The following is a 20676-nucleotide window of genomic DNA, read 5'->3' as shown; positions in this document are numbered from 1 at the left end:
GCAACACCAGTGGCTTACCAGTTCCATAAGACTTAACGTGTTTCATGATTTCGTTCTTGATGGCAGGTGACATTGGTATTTTGCTTCCTTGAACACGGGCATGGGTACATCTGTCCAAAAGACCTTCAGGGGCACCCTTTTTGTAAAGAACATACAGACGTATATAAAAAATAATGTTAATGATTAAGAATATTGTGCAGTGCTTAAAATGTAAGAGAAACAGATATAAAGTGATATATAAGACAACTATTACTTTCTCTCTTGCCTTGGATTTTACACAACACAACTCTGTTCTCCTTACACTGTACATGTATATATTTACCTTGCAGAACATCTTGGCCCCTCCATTTTTGGAGGGTTTGTTGGGGGAGCAGTACACACTCATGGATTTCCTGTCACGGGAGAACTCTAGAGTGAACTCTTTCTTCCACATCTGCTGAATGACATGGGCAGCGGCTGTTCCTTTCTCACGCTTGCTCAGGTTGCTTTTGTCGGTGTTGTAATAGTTCATCTTCTCGGCCAGAACAACAAGGGCAGTCTCAGTGGCTTCTCCTACCTTCTCATATATGTCCTTTGTCTACAACAGAGGTTAACAAATTATTAGATAATGCATTTTGATATATGAATTATATGCAAGTCATCAGCCTCATAGGGTTAGAGCTCATTCTTTTAGTTTCTGTAGTGCTGAGCCAATGAGAGTCAATGACTTTCCCTGAATGGGTCATCAGCCCACCCAGGCATTAGCTAGTACCCACTTGGATAGACTATTAAGGGTCTTGTCAAAGGACACAACATATTAAGTAAAATACCAATGGTGGGATTTGAACATGCAACCCTCTAAATAACTTTAACCACCAAGTCTCCTGCTCTTCACGCCAACTCCTTCAATCATAAAGCATCTGAACATACTTGTACCTTTACTTTCATGACTCTGCAGATTATTTAATGAATTTACGAATATGTTATTTGAGATACTGATCGCTGGTAAAAGAGAGCTGAAAAGAGCAATGCCTGTGCCAAAAACCTCACCTCATTATAGTCCACACTGGAGTCATTACACATGATACAGATGGTAGCCAGTTCCTCAAGTCCAGGGTATTCAGAGGCTTTCACCTTCTTGCTGCCAACATACCTAAAGAACAAAATAACAGATATTAAATAGATTAAATATTTAATTGATTTCAAGTTCAAAAGTAAGACATTTAAGACTTGTTATTAATGTTTTATATTACTTCTTATTGACAAGATGCACATTACAGCCTAGTACTTTATTATTTTATATTCTGGATTTACAGAGATACATGTATAGTTATATAGGCACACTCACAGATCTCCATCGGGGGAGTATGTGGAACCAGTGATTTCAAACTGGTCAGTCTTGATGTCATTTCCCTCAATCTTGTTGAACAAAAACATCTACAACAGAAACTTTTACTAAATATCGGGTATTAAAAAACAATGTACAAATTTTGGTTTTTAAAACCACAGTTAAATATTTATTGGTATGAGTTAATAATTGCACTAAAGCTTTATCATCTTGTTTATCCTCCACACAACACAGTAATCAGTTGTCTGTCTTGATGTTTTCTGGTTTATTATTTCTGCCATACCCCATACAAACATCTGGTTTAAAGTTCTGGTTAATGTTATCTGGTTCAATATTTCAGCTTACCCTGCACACAGACATCTGGTTTGTAGTCAGGGTTCCGGTTTTGTCTGAACAGATGACAGAGGTACATCCAAGGGTTTCCACAGATGGAAGACTTCTCACAATAGCATTCTTTTTGGCCATTCTTCGGGTTCCTAAACACAATTCATACACATTTTAGTTATCAATATAAATCTAGTTCATGTACATCAACAAGATCTTTTACATTACATTACATGAATATATGACGGTCCATGATTCTACAAATAATTTATGTATAACAACAGATTTTTTATTGAAATATCAAGCTTGGCTAGAGCCCTATATAAGTTCATCTAAAACCCATGTAACAAATGTATCTTTTTTACTGCCTTTGCAATTATAGCATCAGAGATATAAATCTATAACAATTTTATGTTCATTAAAATCATAGCAAGCCGAGTCAACTTGGTACAAGAACTGACATAACAGTGATCAGGGAAGATAACTCTTGTACTGTCAGGCCCCGCCGTCACCAACTTTCCTCAAGTCATTACTCAGCCTCAAGTCTGAGTTTTTACCCCAAATTCATGCACTGTTCCTTTTAGGTTTTGAGTTGAGGACTGAGCTGAGGGATTTAAAAATTTTGGTGACGGCGGGGCCTGGGCATGGAATATACTGCAAACCAGCTATTATTAGCAACAACTTTATTTCGTGATTTACCAGAGATAAAGTAGTTTGCGCAACTAATTTTTGCGACCAAGCCTTATCCACATGTTTTTTTATTACTTCTATATGGCAAATACTGATCCCCAGCAAGAAATATTTACGACAAAGAGGCTCTCACAAACCTCGCAAAAATTTCTCGCATGCGAATAAAAGTTACAGTACATTTGGATAACCAATAATTTTCTTAAAAATCAGTTAAAGACAAAATAAAAGGAATAATGAGAGGGATGTGTGATGTGTTTGTTTTGTTCTGTGTGACTTGCATACATGTGACATCAGGATTAAGGTGCTTTACCGAGAGCAAGACACGTAGTGATGACAGCAGGCAGACCCTCTGGAATAGCTGCTACAGCCAAAGCCACCGCAATCTTGAAGTAGTAGATAGCTCCCTACAAATAGCCAACATCAAAAGGTATCATCAGGCAGGCACATGAGGGCCCAAATTAATACATTTAGTTATTTGATTCAAAGAAAATATGTTTCTTCTATGAGCCTTAGATACATCTATCATTTTATTGCTCCCCAAAAGATACATAGCTGCTTTGCTTTTACACTATTTAGTTACTGATAATGCTGTTATTTTTATCTTTATGTTACAGATTTCTTCTATCAAGTCCTTCTTTCAAGGCTGTTTCAGTGCTTGTATAACATATGGTCTCTTTAAAACGAATGGATAGAATTGACATGTTTGCATATTCTGAGAGAAACAATACAGCTTGAAGCTGCATCAAATGTTGAAACAGTTTTTATAGAATTCAAATTAAATAAGGAAATCTCACCTTGATCCATGATCCTCCGTGGGCGGGGTCGTTAAAATGCCCAATGTTAATGGCCCACACAGCTACACAAATAACTGTAATCACCTGTAAAGAGGAGCAATTTAAACGGATTGGAAATCTATGTAGATACAAATAGATCATTTGTTACATAAGTCAAATGAATTCAAGACAGAACAAATTAGATCATATGGAATCAATTCTATGACGTATTACCCCAAAAAACATCTGTCAGTTTATTTACACAACAAAAACCTGTCAGTTTATATGGGAGATGAATCCAATTTCTGTTCTGAAATGGTTACATGTGTAAAACCTTAAGCTAATTTTGGTTAAATTTAGATCTTGGAGCCCCACTGCTGCAATCAATGTAAAACACACAGAAACAATCTGCTATCAAAGCCCTGCTGTATTGAGCCACCAGAGCCCCTTGTTACTAGTACAGCAGCAGCAGAACAAGACTTGCCTTAGAAAGTTGCTGACTGAATTCATCCAATTTCTGCTGAAGAGGCGTCTTCTCCGTCTCTGTATCCATCATCTCATCCCGGATCTTTCCTGTAAACAACAACCAATCCTCATTAATTAAATGAATGTTTTAATTACACAATTCATAACTGACCACAAAGGTCAGATCAACCATTCCTTCCTTTCTATTTTATTTTATACACTGAAGAGTGGTCATATCTCATGAGTGTTAAACTAGACAAAGACATTGATTGCTTTTTACTCTTTTATTGAACTTTTTATCTACATTATTGCAGTTGAGACAATACAATTCTAGTTTTCTGTAGGATTTTTTATAGAGACATTTCCAAAGTCTCTAATTTGAGCCTGATTATCAAGTATGCTATCTATAATGTAAATGTCTGCTTGGGGACAATGAACATCCTGCCTTTATATGCAGCTTAAATTGCATCAAAGACCTTCAGGTGTGATTTAAATCTTGATTTATCCAATACACACAGTAGATATTGCTCTCTTGGATTCTATTGCTAATGGTGATATAATCAATAACCACGGTTAGCCTTTACTATAAAAGACTTCAGAAACTTGATCCTAGCTCTAATCAACAAGAAACAGGTTAGGATTTGCCTGCAAGTTGGGTCTTCATACATAAGAAATCTATTTGTACCACACTTGAGTCATGTATGGCTGTTCACAAAATCTACGATTTATAGGGCCCTTCAAAAATGGATCTATTAATATTAACTTTTCATGTTTTACACAAAGGTAAATAGAGAGATTGGGGCGACTGGCTGCAATAGTACAAACACTGGACGCCCACTCTCTGTAAACAGCTGGCTCAGGTATATATACCACAGAGACTTATAAATATTCCCATTTATTTCAAATGAGTGACCGCCCAGTTTTGGTTGATTGCACGAATTCTCTCAGATTTACAGTTTGCATTGATTTTATGAACAACAAAGAGCATCTAGTAGTCTCTGTGATTGCTAAAGGTCAGGCTCATGACCGAGCGAAACGCCAGGAAGCTTGCACTATATAAAGCACAGTAAATACATGACAAGACTACTGATAATGGCTGTCGACTTGTTAATCTGCTTAATGAGCATATACTAACAAAGCTCCGCTAGCACAAAGAGAAGACCAACATGATCTACAAATCTACTAGCTTCCATCATCTTGTTGCTGTGCTGCTATTTTCTGCCACTTATAACAACACTTCTTTGTTTTCATCATGTCTATGTAAACCACACAGTAAAAGTACTCTCTGTGGTTGTGCTACGGATGTTTTTTTTTCTTGGTAGCATCATACATCCCAGTTGTTATTTATGAACAGAAATAATGAGAGGAAAAAAATATGTTTTCTTGCTAATTTACAAAAAGTCAATGTTGGTTGTTGTTGTTACAGGTTGATGATGTTTATGTAAGCTATTTGTGACATTCTCTGCAGTATAAGTACAGTACTTTTTAATCATAAGAGGTTTGTGCTGTAAGAGTAGATGATGGATGATTATGTAAGACTTAGTACAAAAACATCATCACATTAACATAAAATGTCTTTGTACAGCAGTGGTGAAACCCTTCCACATGAATTGCCCGATACCTACACATTTGAAATCTCTTGAGTTTGTTTATGCACATGCCAGGGGCACAAATTGCCTGAAGCTTTGTGGGGAATGTTTCCAAGAGATGGAGGATGAGCTACTGTGATGTAATTGTTGCAGACCCTGATGATGTAAATTAAAACCAAATGCCTATGCTATCTCTAGCTTTTTTAGAATCTTGCTTCCAGAAGAGAAAGAGAAAACATTTTCAATGTATTGTCATCAATTACCCCAACAAGACAAACAAGACCGCTGTACCAAGCCCGAGAGGAGAACAAGGATTTCACAAAGGCATCAAACCAGCTACCACTTTGAACACGACACTCTTCAAGTGCTTACATCATAGCAGAAGGCGGAGGACAGTAATAAAATATGCCCAATTACGCAAGCAGTTCTAAAATTAACTAATGGATACATGTGCCAGCATTCTGCTTCAAATACATCACACTTCTGAGCAATAAATTGTGTAAAATTCACAAGTTCAACATTTTCTTAGATAATTATTACCGTATAACAAGTTCCTGCACAGCTGATGAACTTTCGGAAATTTTTTTAAACATTTTTTTTTTCATCATAAATAATCATTTTTATGCAATATATCAAAACTTTTGATCTTGACATGCCAGTATAATTAAAGCTGATCTGATCTCGGAATTTATATTCTCTGAACATATATAGTGAGGAGCACCCCAGGTAGGGGATTTTATGGAGCATCTGTGGAGTGTGCTGGGATTCTGTGAGGCAATCTCTGGTAGGCTACAACTGATGGATAGACTCAAATTATACAGAGATTGTATCATACCTAGGCTGTGCAATTTCATCTCATTTATTTCATTACCAACACTATTCTTGGGATGATGTAAACCTCAAAGAATCACTGCTCTGCTCAAACACTATGAAATGAATCTTGGAGATTAATGATATGGAGGCAGGCGCTTGATAGCTGATCAAAAATAAGTTTAGAGGTCAATGTAGCTAGGGATGGGACGATCCACCGATGCACCGGTGCATCGCGGTATTTATTTTGACGATATTTGGATCGATACATTTACCATTAATACAACGATACCTTACCAAACTTTTTTTATTTTTCAAAAATATCCGAGCTTCATATATCGGCTATTTTTAGTCCGCGCGCCTAATATGAAAGTACAAAGATGGCGGAAAACCTCGTAAAGTTGTCAAAACTGTTAGGAAGCTAAATATGGAGTGTGGAAAACTTTTGGAGTACTTGTTTATGAAAAACTAGTGTACACGAGACTAAAGTAATTTGTAAATTGTGCAACGCTCATTATGAATATAACAAAATAACTTTGGACATGCGGTAATACATCGGCAGGTTGAAGAAATTTTGAACTTTTATTCATGTTTTCATTTAATTGCAATGTATCGTGATATGTATCGTATCGCATCTCATGTATCGTGATATGTATCGAATCGGCTCAGTACAGTATCGTCCCAGCCCTAAATGTAGCTGTGTTCTTTTCATTTTGTGGAAGTATGCGTAATGCATGCATATACAAAACTTTTTTAAAAACTTAGATTGGTATTGAAGAAACGCCTATTTATATCTCTCCAGAGGTTTTAAACCAATTTAAACAAATCTGATATATCCCACAAAAAACTTCGATAAAAGAAGTCCTACAAATAATGAGGATGGAGAATTGTTCTTATTGGAAATCTAATTTTCTTTATGCAAATTTTCCTGAGGAAACGTCACCCTCTCCCCCTCTCCAGGGAGATGGGCTTCCTGTGCAGAACAAACACCCAGACTGTCAAACTGCACAGCAGTCTACTCCGGAAATATCAAACGTCAGAAATGGACAGCAATTGTAGTCTCTAGAGCTTTTCTGAGACAGGTCAGACCTATAGAACAATTGATTATCCCGGATAACGAACTAGGTTTGAGCAAAGTTATCCATGTGCAAACAGTAATTTAAATTTAAACTTTGCAACAAATAAAACCCTATCCTACATATCTCAAGATAACCAAACCAGAAAGCACAATTTACTTTAAAAACAAAAATCAAATCCCTAGTCATTTAAGTATCTTTACAGAGGATGTAAATCCTGCTCCACTCTGCTTCCTGTTGGCTTCCTGGCGGACACTGGAAACAGACGGAGAACAGTCACTGAGCACAGAGCCATCTTTTACAACAAGTGTCATATCCCTGTCAGCTAGAATGGAACAAATGTGCTCTTTTCTCCTCCTTTGTTTTGCAGTCTCTTTTCGCACACTTCATCTCTCTCACAAAATAACAAAGTGAGATTAATTTGTTGGTGTCATCCAGGATTACAGGCCTCGATGTTGATGATGGAGCACAGTTTATTGTGTTCACACCTTTTTATAATGAATTTCTTTCATCAGCACCATGCTACTCTTACATGTGCTAATGAAAAATTGAGAAATAAAAACCATGTGTACGTTTATGTGTCTGTTAACACCAGCTGTAAAACACTCACTTTATATCAGTGATTTCTTGAGACATTAACATCCCTCACTTGCTTTATAAGCCACACACTACAAATAGGTAACATATAACCTCTAAAGTTTTAATCAATAAATATTTCTCTAGATATCAGAGCAGTTTAAAAGTGTTTCTTTCTTATCTGTAACCCATATTGATCTTCCTTTTATATTAAATCGATTTTGTTGTTGAAAAATCTGCATAACATTTGCAATGCCAGTTCCAAGTAGTGGTAATGGACAACTGACTGAATATCAGTCTGTCTGGAGGGCTATATCCTATTGTGCCCCCCTCTCTTACCCCTATGTCAGAATAGGCTACCTCTAGGAAGATTCATGTGAGAGTCATCAAAGCTCTGATTGTGTATAAACAGGAAATAATGATTCCCCCTACATACACACTGAGACCCCTGCCTGCCTCCAACCTCTCAGCACCGCCATCAATCTGTCTTATAAACCCTTATCTCAGCCCCATCACTAACAATACGATACCTGATAACGCCACCTCTCACAGGCTAAAAGATCAAAAAATGCATAAAAAAACATTTCACAATTTTGTGATGTCATAAATGTCCTTGGATTTTTTACCCCCTCCAAATATTTCCAACAGATGAGGCAGATTACTTCATCTTGCACATGACCTTTAGTGTCCTCTAATGAATCATGGAGTTCTAACAAAAGCATCAAGAACTTCATGCAGTGATCTTCTTATATACATTAATCTATATGCATGCAAAGTTTCTGCAGGTAATCAATAAATGAAACATTAGGATCTTTTACTCAAAAAAAAAAGAATTGGTGCTAGTCTTTGTTGGTTTCCCTGCTTTCTATAAAAAGAAAGGCATTTGTAGGCATGCCAACTCTGGTTCTGCTCTAGGAAATCTACCAAAATGCCAACTATCCGACAATTGCAGCCTCATCAGCATCCTTCTCATTAAATGATGTCTTACAAATTTTCCTTACACCTAACCTATCAGAACATTTATCGCATTCTGCAAACCTCTTTACCTGCTTTATACAAATAATTAAGGCACCTGTTCACTCAAAAAATGTTTTTACTTTAACAAACCAAAGACATTTGTTCATTGACCTCAGATGCAAAATAATCGAGATAATTGAGATAAAACAAAGTCATTAATAACGGCAACTAATGACCTAACTTTCATAGATAAAGCATTCTGATCTATCAAAACTGTATCATAAAATGGAAACTCTGTTCATCAAATCTTTTTATTTTTATCAACCAAGGTTACTTTCTGGTGCTTCAGAATGCAATATATCTGTTGGAAATATTTTGCCTGTCAGAGAACTAACAAAGCTCAAAATCCATTCTGAAGCTGTAACTAAGAGTGGAGCCTAATGTGGCTGTATGTGCCAAAAGATTATAGACTTGACGTAATGGTTCTATTTGCATTATCTTACATGTTAATATCAAGGAATTGAAAATAAGAAGCAAATGAAAACTGAATTACGCTAGACATTTAGTAAGAGGCAAATATTATGGATGTGACGTTTACACTGTATCGTTTCCATATGTTGCCTGATATTTCCAAGGGCTGTGACAGTCAGGAGGCATGCTTTATGTATAAATATACACCTTGCTGCAGAAAAAAATAATCAGTTCTGATAAAGATTCTCCATCGTTTGGTAGCCCACAGAGATAAACGCACAATCCTGCGCCCTTCCATTGACCTTCCGAACGTTGCACAAAAACATATGTTCCTCAGTAACCTCACACTGCACCCTCATTGAAAATATGCAAATCAAGCAGAACTGTACTGGCAGTTCAATACATCTAATTAAAACAAATAATCGGAGAGCAAATGCATCTGGTCACCAAATATAGACAAGAAAATGAATGACGCAGGTTCAGAACCAGGGAATGATATGTATAAGTATTCCTAGGCATTTCTGTCTATACAATCAACCTCTCCTCCATTTATATTGCCATCGAAGCCGTTCTTTCTGACTAGCATCTATATCTACGAGTCTAAAAACTATTCCACAACTGGAAAGGTGACAAATAGATAGAGCTTGTTCTAGATAAACAGGATGTAATTGAGTTAATGACATCTATTGCTCAAGGAAGACTTCAGCAGTTTTGACAGGGCTATTCATTTTCATCCCATCAACGTCTTGAAGCTGTGTGACATATTAAGGCAGTTTCAGATCAATATGCTCAAACACAGAGATCCAAACTACTTCTTCCTAGAAAATACCACCTTTAATATGATAAATCTGTCAACTAGCTGGCCTTACTTCTGTCAATAAGCTTGTTTTTGACATATAAATTAAGATTCTCAAATCGATAAAAAAATTCTCCTCTTCATTATTTCAAAAACACATCCTTTTACGTGGAAATTAATGCTTAATCAAATATTGGATGATAAGGAAAATCATTTCCGAGCAGATATTGATAAAATGCCTTGGTCACACAGTAACAATACTAACAGCAATTGTGAAGGGACAAAGGAAAAAAATATCAATTAAACAAACTGGAGACTAATGAAATCAAACTAATTAACCATAGAAAAATTTAACAATGTACGTGTATACAACACACACTTGTAAACTTCATTGAATTTAGATATAGGAATCAAACTGGAAAAAATTTCTGAAATTCAACAAATACATTGCAATTATAGACTACACTGGAATCCCTCTAACATTTAAGTCTGGGTATCGAAGTTTTCTGATTAAACTCAGTATGTCTTATTATAGTGTTCACATGTGGTACATCTTCCCAGTGAAAATTCATAAACATTTACTGCTGGGTTTACAAACTTGGTACAAATTTATAAAAATTCTTCATAAATATAGAATGATGTTTGTACATTCTGTGAACTTATTAAACAAGACAAACCAAAGAAAGCAAGTCCTACCAACCATAACTAAACCTGCTGTTCTGTGCAATGGCTCATTATCAGCAAGTTACGAAGCTGTCACAACTTCATTAAAAACCTCAGCATTCCTAAGACAGGATTAGAGGGGATTACAACACTTTAAAATAGTTTCATCTTCAAGTGTGGTAAAACATCAATATTCATTAATATAGTTTCTAAATCTGATCATCCCAAGAGAAAATGTTTGGTCCATTAGGTACAATGTTCTAAGCAAAGCAACCAATTATAAATGTATCTAATGGATTAAAAAAAAGCCCAGTATCATTGCTCTTGAGAAGTAATTCAGTTCTAAATGCGTACCATTGCAATGCAATGAATGTAATAGAGAAGAATTTCAATGAAAAACAAATATTTGACCTTCAACCCTTGAATGGCCAGGGTCAAAGACCCCCAACTTTGACATGATGAGATTAGACATAGGAATGGATAAGACAAATATTGCTATTTCTCCTACAGTATGAAATATCTACCAGTTCAATTCTCCAAAGATGCATTAAAGATGGTCAAGATAGTCCATGACAAACTTTAAACCCTTGGGCAAAAAACCTTTAAATCTACAAACCCTTTAAAAATTCAGCGGTTTACAGCTCTCTATACTATCTCTTCATTGATTTATGATGGCAAACAGAAATTCATTAAAACCCATCAGTGATAAAAACTAGGAAATATTTATTACAGGTAGCATTCCCCATTAGTTTCACTCCAAAATTGGTCAGCTTTTACAAGTCTCTCAAAGAGCATATTAATTTCAAAGCGAACTGAAATTCATATCACAATTTACCATGTCAGACTCACAAAATCTTCCCACTTATTTTTATCCTAAAATAACACATCGTTTAAGTTCTAAGGATAAGGATCTTTGTGGGCATAGTCGAAATAATTTCAGAATTTGGTGAGCAACAATCAGTGGGGTTCAATACTTTTTCTGACACCACCAACAGTTTTAATACGCTTGCAGACAGACAACATCTATACCTTGACACCACCCAATCAGCTCTCTGCACTCTTGTCATGATGAGCCTGTTGTTCCAGCCCTTCTGCATTTATGCAGTAAATTAAATGACCCTGTCGACACTTGCAAACACTTTGATTATAGAGAAGAATTTTGCACCAAGCTTTTTTTTGTGCAGCAAATCATGCACTTTTGAGTCATCCTAGTTAAGAAAACTCACCGATTTCTGTGTTCAGTCCGGTTCCAATTACAATACCCCTGCATTTTCCTGCCGATATATTTGTTCCCTGTGAAAATAAGAACAAAAAATCAAACTAACAAAACTTTTTTATTATTTTATTCATCTTGATTTTTAAAATGAAACTTGCAGAATGAAATCATGTACAAACTCATGTACCACTTCTATTCAGCTAGTTTAAAGAATACTTCTATTCGGTTAGTTTAAAGAATATCTGATGTATTATTTTTATAGGAATCGGAGTAATGTACCAGATACTGCAAGTATCTGATGTTTGTTAGTATCTGATGTTTGTTATCAAGGTCTTTTATGAGTTATTATCTGTGTAAGCAGTGAGCGGATTTAGATGCTGCCATTGTTGATTGTATGTACAGCTTTCTTGTGTATATCTGTTCTGTTCTGCACCGGGAGACAGAAGTTTGTCTGACGTCAGTACTTACAGAGAAGAGAATATTCTTCTTGTCCTGGTTTACCGCTCTCACATCAGGAATTGGGTCAGTATGTTTGATTACACTAACACTTTCACCTAAAATGGACAGAAAGACAGACTAGTAATTAATATCAAGTGTGTAAAAATATCTCAAGGAAATTAACTTCCTCAAAAACATGTTTTCATCAACGAGATTTGTCATGCTATGATCATTTGCATCCCAAAGTAAATCTCCTACATGCGACTGTCCTGTCTTCATGAAATCCAGAGTATATTCTGATTAAATGTAGACATCTATCAGTCTGTAGTATAGAACCTCATTAGCTACGCTCAAACTCATTAAGACACAAAAATGAAATAAATTGTCAATTACCAGTTAGAATAGATTGATCTACTCGGAGTGTGGTGGAATGGATGGTGGAAATCCTTATGTCTGCTGGAACTTTATCTCCAACTGAAAATACACAAACAATTATTAGCATCAGTTAAAAGCTTCTTAGCACACTTCAAAGATAAAGAAGGAGTTACACTGCTGCTCTCCACATCAGAAGCAGTTAGCTTGTAACTTATGATCACTTTCTACATTTTACTATGCCTTGGAGGAGACAAACTTTAATTGATCTATTCTCTCGGCTTGCCGGGTTTATTTGAACATAAAATGAATGCTCTGAGTTAGACACAGACTTAACTCTTACTAGTGGAAAAGCCCAATAATGCATGAGACTATAGATCTTAAATATTTACAGCCATTAAGAATTTTGTCTATCTGGCAATTCTCATCACAATAAAAAAGAATGGAAAATAAGGATTTCCTGCTGAAAGTCATTTTATATTTGCAAGTGCTCCATTTGTATTAAATATCCATAACGAAAACACCTTGTAAATAGTTGATTCATACTTAAAGTTTTTTATAAGAGAGATGCTCCTACTTCAATCTGGATCATCCAATCTACTATAGTTGACAGACAGTACTCGGGACATTAAATCATCATATTACACCTCCGTCTAGTACTTTCGTCTTCTGATATCTGAGTATTCATATTGATCTCACCTGAGATTTCACAGATATCTCCAGGTACCAGATTCACTGCCTTGATTCTTTGAACTCCTCTTCCACTCTTTCTGATCACCTTGGCAATCTCGGGTTCATATTCCTTCAGGGCCTCAATAGCACTCTCAGCATTTCTCTCCTAAAACATCAAAAGACCAAGGCATTCAACATAATGTACAGGTTCCCCTGTCCCCACATACATTAGACAAGTATGAATAACGATCAATGCAATCAGAACTAAAATCACAATGAAGGGCAATTGAATTAATTTGAAGAGGAATATGCAAAATAAACCATTACCCTTGTTAAGTTCTATATATCGCTGTGGTAAATCATAATTCTTTTATCAAAGAGCATGGAAAAGTTTGTCTTTTTTTTTTAAGAGTATCCTAATAAGGTATACTGTGACAAAATATTTCTTTCAGTTATCATGTTTTTGTAAAATGAATAACCTAACCATGTCTTTCTGTGACAAAATATCTCTTTCAAATAGCATGTTTGTCAACAATATAAAAGGTATTTAAAATGCTACTTAATCCAGAGTATAAAACCTCAATATCCTTGATGTTTATAATGTGACTTAAGGAAGGAGTCTTCTCGTTATCAAACATACTTCTTATAATAAGAAATTCATGAAATTTTGACACAGTCAAACGGATCATATTACTAAATGATTCTATCAGTTTAATCAAATCTGACCTTTTTGTTTTCACATAAAGGTCAGGTCAAGGTCACTACCTTTTTCCTCAACGTTAAGGATGATAAAAATAAGTGTAGCTCTTTGTAATTCTGTCGACATTTGTTTAAGATTTGAAGGTTCTATTCTTCAATGAAATGATAGAATATCAAAATGTCTATCAGCTTGTACTACTAAATTGGAATAAATATTTATACTAAAATTGATATTGCTTAGCCCGCATTTCCTCTAATTTCCTTAAATTTTGAAGAAATTTTGATTATTTTTTTATGCTTCCAATAATAAAATATTTCTGATTTTTATGTATTATGAAGACGTTATATAAAGATATGAATTGACAGAAAAGCATATATATTGACCGTTTAATAGGAGAGAAAAACTGATATTCGTGATTTTTCACAAAAATCAATATTTAGAATGGGCGCTTTAAAAAGCTTGTAAAAATGTAATTTGATAGGCATATCATATTTTAAAAACATATTCTGAAACCCAAGTATAATATCATTAGTTCACATCAGAAAAAAAATCCAACATTAATGTTATTGTTTTTAAAATACTAAAACAGACTCATTAATCTCCAGCAATTCTGAATTGCGAAATATGTGATATTTTCCTACGCCAATATTACGCCAAAAATATAGTCCTTGTTAGATTATAAACATTGATTACCTTTTCTATGCCAAGTTGTATGATAGTAAAAAAGAAAGAAAAATATACTATTTAAATTTCCTTTCATCTTAATTTACTCAACAATTAATCAAATTTACTTTTGACAAGTCAAAAACCAGAAAAGACTCCTTCCTTAATAGACCTTATAACCACTTTAAAGTGGCATGGATACTTAATCATCTAATAAACTGGATCAAATCTACTACTATAAAATGAATAACTTAAAAAATTAACTTGAACAAGCTTCCAAAATGTGAAAACATGAGTAAGAGCATCATCAAATTATTGGAAGCTAAAATCAATGTGGAATGTTTACAAGTTAACAGCATAATAATGAGAAAGAAAGTCTGGCTAATTTTCTGTTCTTTGTGTTGCATTCTAGTCAAGGTAGATTGGTGTGAAGCCGTTAAACCCAAGTCTTTACACAGGTGAACAGCCAAGCTATGTGGTCTGACGTCAGTATCTACTGAAGACATCAGATACACAAACTATGGAGTGCAAAGCATATAAATAACTCCCAGATTTATATGCTTTATCTTTCCCTTTAAGACCTGAACTCAGAGAACTGATGATCAAGACCCAGTCATAAAAAACGGACATCTCGCTGAAACCACCCACATAATTTCAGAAATTGCAATTGATATTTATAGCGGTTCAACTTGTTCACTTCTATCACCAGGTTATCAGTTTATGCAGCAATAAATGATGGGCCCAGTTGGTTTTTATATAAATGTGATTTGCTTACGCTCACATAAAAAAAATTCTGCTTTTTTTATGCAATGCGTGCAACTATATTTTTTTACTCTTTTGTTTAAAATCAACTGCACATATCATTGAATCAGAAAAAAAATCACCAATTTAAAGATGATTATCTTTGAATTTCTAGACAAAAATCAAATTAATTTATTGACCAATTAGGGGCCCTCAAGGGGCAACAGGATGATTGTACAATCATGTAAATAAATAAATATGGCCTGTTTCAATATGTATATATATCTTGCTGTGTAGTACAATTGTACTTGAAAGCTGTACAGCAGTAGATGGATAATATAACAAGTACCTATCCTCACTGACAGAAGGTGTTAGTGTAGTATTGATGGGAGGCTGAGATTGGCTGCCAACCTACTTCTGTATTACATGGAGCTGTTAATTGTGTTCTACATGAACTGCAGGAGAAATGCCCAGTAATGACCACAGAATGGAACTCACACTGCCTGTCAATTATTCTATCAGCTTGTTGTAAAAGGTACACACTAAAATGACCTTGTCCCCAAATTTTATGCTTCATATTTTTAGTGGACACATTTGCCTGTCCTACAGCTGCATTCAGTGAAAGTTACAGGGTGAGAGTACTACATTTAGAAACCAATCTCTTTAGTTGTTGTGTACTATACAGTCTCTGCAACATTTTTTCACAACTGATTTTGCTGAGTTGAGTCACCACCATTCAGTGAACGTTACACTGTGACAGTACTGCATTTAGAAACCAAATTTCTTTAGTTTCTGTGTACTATATAGTCTCTGCATCGTTTTGCCTCAGACCTGATTTACCTAGCCCTATGAACAGATAATGTGACCTTTATTTCCTGCAGCATGTTGGTGAGCCCATCCATCATGGCTCAGATGTAGCAGCATGAGAGGCTGGGTAAATCACCTGTTGTTCATTAGCAGCAATAATATTCCCCACACTGTACTATACCTCCTGACTACTGACTAGTCTAGCTACTGATCAATTCAAAACAAACAAGGAAGATCTATATTCCTTAAAAATCTCTAAATTTCTTAATTGGATGCATTTTATGCCATTTCTTAATTTATTCACGCATTTTCTCCGCACACAGTTTCTGAGGTGTGCAGATCACTAGGACATACGACCACTGGCATGATGACCTTTTCAGACTAACACTGAACTTTACATAACTTGTAACATGTTAGTGTTTGACATTAGGACTTGTTTCCTACACAATGGTTACAGAGATAGGGGACATTAAGTGCTGTTCTACAGAGGTTGATGTAATCTCTCACCTGCCAGACTCCTACAACTGCATTACATATAAGAATTGTCAAGATTACAAAGGGCTCCACAAAGGCCGTTACTTGGTCTTCACTTTCTTCAAACCAGGCTAAAACCTAAAAATAAAACAAGAACAAAAAGATATTTATTACTGCAAGATATGATATACCGACATAAAAACATGAAATTGAGAATATCAAAACAAGACACAGTGGGATTTCACGGCAAAACCCTCTTAGATTTGAAAATTTATTGCCTCTTTTGATACTTAGATTTATTTTCTAAAACATTAAATTACCATACCTATGATATGCATTCATGAAAACGGGTAAACTTTATCAGAGATATTGAAATATTATCGACGGTATGATGCATTTTTACGTAATAGAAATGTTTGCAGGTTTGCCATCAGCATGTGGTACATGTATATTGCAGTGAATTGAAATTAAATCAACAATGGTTTTGCCTGTGCCTGACAAGTCAAAACAGCTGATGCCAAGAATCCAATTGCTCTTCTAAGGAGAGCCGACCGATGGAAGCAAATGAATTCAATGCCAACCACAATTATCTCTGTTTGCTGACTATTGTTTGTATTCCCAGATAAATCTATGGCAATTTGTTGTTTTATGTATCTTCATCTTTAAAAGAATTGATATTGTTATGCTTAAAAGCTATTAATATAAAGGCTATATAAAAGTCTCTGAAGGGCACACTGGGTGTTTTTATCTGTGTAGGGAGTCAAGAGAGCTTTAATAAAATGAAGTACTGAAAATAGAACAAGGTGTGAAGATCATAGTTTTAGACACAATGAGTCTTGTTAGGTCACAATTCTACATCACTGTTCCTATTGATGAATCTAATTTTAGCCAAGGTTTGGGGAAGAGAGCACATATCCTTTACAATATTAGTTGAAAGAAAGTATCTTATTCTTAATACAGGGCCCCACAAATAAAGAACAAAGCTGAATATGTATGCATGAAAACAATAAATCAGTGTATAGATTTTCAATATTTCCAGATGTCAAGAGATAAAAGATTTTGTGTACGTAGAGATGCTATCTACAATATACAAAGTCTGTGGTATTTCTCCTTTCCACGGCATCACGCCTAGCCTTCTCTTCTTATGCTTCACCTTGACTACGATGTAAAGGACATTCACTCGATTCGCTGCTGATGCACATTCAAGGTGAGAACAAAACATAACTTTCTCCAGAAAACCCCACAGAGCAAATCTGTTTTGCAAAGTTGTGCAAGAAAGCAGAAACCGATGTTTGCTGTTTCAACAGTGGAGCAATGAGGGCATTCTCAGCATTCTGAGGGCTAAAAAAGGGAACCCCCAGTAGATTAGCAAACCTTTTTATAATTTCAGACCTGTTTTCATTTACTATAACAAATCAATTATAGTTCCAAGCAAAAGAAAAATACTGGTATCCATCTTCCAATCAGAACCTGAGAACTTATTTTGCATTAAGCCTCTCTATAACCATTCATCTAGGTCCAATAGTAATCCATTGAAGAACATTAATTTTTGGGTTGGTATCTAGTACGAGATGCGAAGAACAATGTTTTACAATTTCTTGATTATTTCTTTGCAAAAATGAACCAATTATACTTCACAGAAAAACAGAACTCTTCTAAATAGAGTAAAAGTGGAATGGAGATTGTATGGAAAAATGTTTGAGAAGATAGGAGAATCAGCTACTGTGGTATTGATGGCACTTCTGGTGCCCATCTTTCTGTCTTATCATGAATAAGATATATGAATAGAATGTCAAGATATAAATAAATTCAACATATACAAACTTACAAAGGAAATAATAGCAGCCAGGAGAAGAATTTTGACCAGCAGATCATCAAACTGTTCCAATATCAGCTCCCATAAAGGTTTACCTGTGGTATCAAAAGGTGAAGATATTTAAACACATAAATCAAATATCGTGATAACCTACATTAATTTTCAATATAAATCGAAAATATTTTAAGGGCTAGAAAAAAGGTATAAGCCTTTTCAAATGTGAGTCTTAATACCTTTTATTCAAATTACATCTCAATGAAGGAGTTCATTTCTGATGATTGTAAATAATCCCTAAGATACTTTAGTAATTAATTTTAATTTTGTTAAAAGATGTATTGGACTATCCTAACATGTCTTTGTTCCCTGTTTTTGCACGTAATACGTGAAGCTCCTGTCAATGGTTCAGTGTTTAGATCTAAGTACACTCTTTTGTGTACACATAAAGTTTATCAACTCTGATATTATCTAAAGTCAACATGCACAATTGTACAAGTTGCTTCAATGGATCTTAGTGGTTCTAATTATTGGTTCATTAAATGGACAAGGAAGTTTCGCATTGTGGTCAAAAATATCTGTAAAACAGTCCATTAGATGTCTGCCATTTAATTTAATTTGCTGCATCTTAAAATAATAAAATAAAGAAAACTTGAACTTTAAATTTACTGTGATTCACATATTCATCTAAACAACTAGAATAAGAGAATTATTATTGAAATGTCAAAAAAGCAATGATGTGAATATAATGAGAAAGAATAAATTATATGAAGTTTACTCACCCTCCTCTGCCGGTAAAGCTGGAAATGAAAAAAATTAACATAAATCAGCGGTCAGAGTTAGATTAATCATATACAACGTTTCTCATATTGCAGAATCTGTTTATTTAACAAATTTTCTTGGCTTAATCATTAAAGGCATTAAACAGTCAATTCCCACTGCGTAATATTTACATGTGTCATATTATTCATATTTTGTAGCCTATCACAAAGCAACACGTTGTTTAAACACACGGATCTCAAAAATTAACTTTTCTCACCATTTGGTCCATATTTTTCAAGTCCTTTCTTGACTTGTTCATCAGTTAATCCGCTTTCCTCATCAACCTTAAACTGTTCTAACACTTCTTCAACTGTCCTTGTGTGTGCATCTTCCATGGTGTCACCCGAGTGAGAAATCTATTATCCACGAAACACTGATCACGACAGTAACATTCGCTATCCGACCTGATTAAAGCATCCAGTTCATCTATTACTTATTATTATGGACCCTTTAAAATGTTTAACGAAATTCAAGCTAGAAATAGTTGATTTCCAGCTTGAGTTTCTCAGATGTTGGGGGAAACCTCTGCACTGCAACACGACAAGTCGTACCGTGTTAGGTAAAAGGACGATACTACTTCCGGCCAGGGCAAAATGGTGTGCCACGTTATAAATAATTGAATAAATCTAAAACAGTTGTGCTCTAGAGTTCAAAATCAATTAATGCATGTGGAATTGTGTGATATGTTTTAATCAATGAAGTGTTTTTAAAAGAATTTCAAATTTATCTGAGTTCAGAATGGAATGTTCCATCGTAAAGAAAGTAAGCAGATTAATATGTGTAGTCTTTTGATTGGCTGGAATAAAAAGAAACGAAGCGTAAGCAGAGGGTATTGCACGCTGGTGCTATTTTTATCCGGAATAACAATATATTGTGTAGTGGTAGTGTTGTAATTTTACTTGCACGTTTCGTCACGAGGAAACTGAAGACATTAAATAGAATAAAATTAAATATTTACATTTCCCAGTGTCTTTGTCTGTGATAAAACTACGTATCGATTTTGTACAATAAAACCCATAACTTCAAATGAAGCCAAATTAATTGTGGCGCCAGCGCGTGGTTTGCTTATTTATATTTAAATATTTAATTGTATGATGGTTTAAAATTATATATTTGCATTTCCATTGTTCTTTTCCACTGTAAGCCCATACGGAGGAGCTGCAAAATTTATTTCTCTATAATCGCAATTACTATGACGTCATAAAGGTGTAACTTTCCATGACGTTATAGATTTAAGGTAGCTCGCGGGTTTACCTGCTTGTGAGAAAACCTACCTTGAAAATTTGTCCACGTGATCCATAGGTTTTATAGTTTTATTTCTAAAATTTATTTAAGATTCGTCTGCGCGGTAATAATGTTATTGTGTTTCAAATACAGTGTCATTAATAAAATCAAGCAGCGCCATTTCAATGAAATATATAGTAAAATGCACATTTTAACCGAG

At 34.9% G+C, this 20676-nt stretch overlaps 1 protein-coding gene across 15 annotated transcripts in view; it reads right to left on the bottom strand.

Annotated features, from left to right (window-relative positions):
- Positions 1–19879, bottom strand: part of LOC105327139 (calcium-transporting ATPase sarcoplasmic/endoplasmic reticulum type) — a 29768-nt gene extending 9889 nt beyond the window's left edge. For 3 of the 15 annotated variants that reach the window (XR_004604300.2, XR_010712325.1, XM_034483071.2), the window contains exons 1-16: positions 19450–19872; positions 19193–19210; positions 18429–18511; positions 16634–16738; positions 13243–13381; positions 12565–12645; positions 12202–12287; positions 11744–11810; positions 3599–3687; positions 3136–3219; positions 2652–2745; positions 1673–1803; positions 1328–1416; positions 1030–1132; positions 323–577; positions 19–136 (exon numbers count right to left, since the gene is read on the bottom strand). Coding sequence is in view for 10 of the 15 variants with exons in the window: in XM_034483071.2 (XP_034338962.2) it covers positions 19–136; positions 323–577; positions 1030–1132; positions 1328–1416; positions 1673–1803; positions 2652–2745; positions 3136–3219; positions 3599–3687; positions 11744–11810; positions 12202–12287; positions 12565–12645; positions 13243–13381; positions 16634–16738; positions 18429–18511; positions 19193–19210; positions 19450–19567 (1660 nt within the window). In the remaining 5 variants the exon portion in view is untranslated. Of the gene's footprint in view, positions 1–18; positions 137–322; positions 578–1029; positions 1133–1327; positions 1417–1672; positions 1804–2651; positions 2746–3135; positions 3220–3598; positions 3688–11743; positions 11811–12201; positions 12288–12564; positions 12646–13242; positions 13382–16633; positions 16739–18428; positions 18512–19192; positions 19211–19449 lie in introns of all 15 variants that reach the window. The other 12 variants (XM_034483079.2, XM_034483080.2, XM_066080117.1 and 9 more) reach the window with 9 other exon arrangements.
- Between the last annotated feature and the right edge of the window lie 797 nt (positions 19880–20676).

This window comes from Magallana gigas, chromosome 3, assembly GCF_963853765.1.
Source record: "Magallana gigas chromosome 3, xbMagGiga1.1, whole genome shotgun sequence".
NCBI lineage: Eukaryota > Metazoa > Mollusca > Bivalvia > Ostreida > Ostreidae > Magallana > Magallana gigas.
The sequence above is the reverse complement of the archived record's forward strand: the minus strand, read 5'-3'. Positions and strand labels throughout refer to the sequence as shown.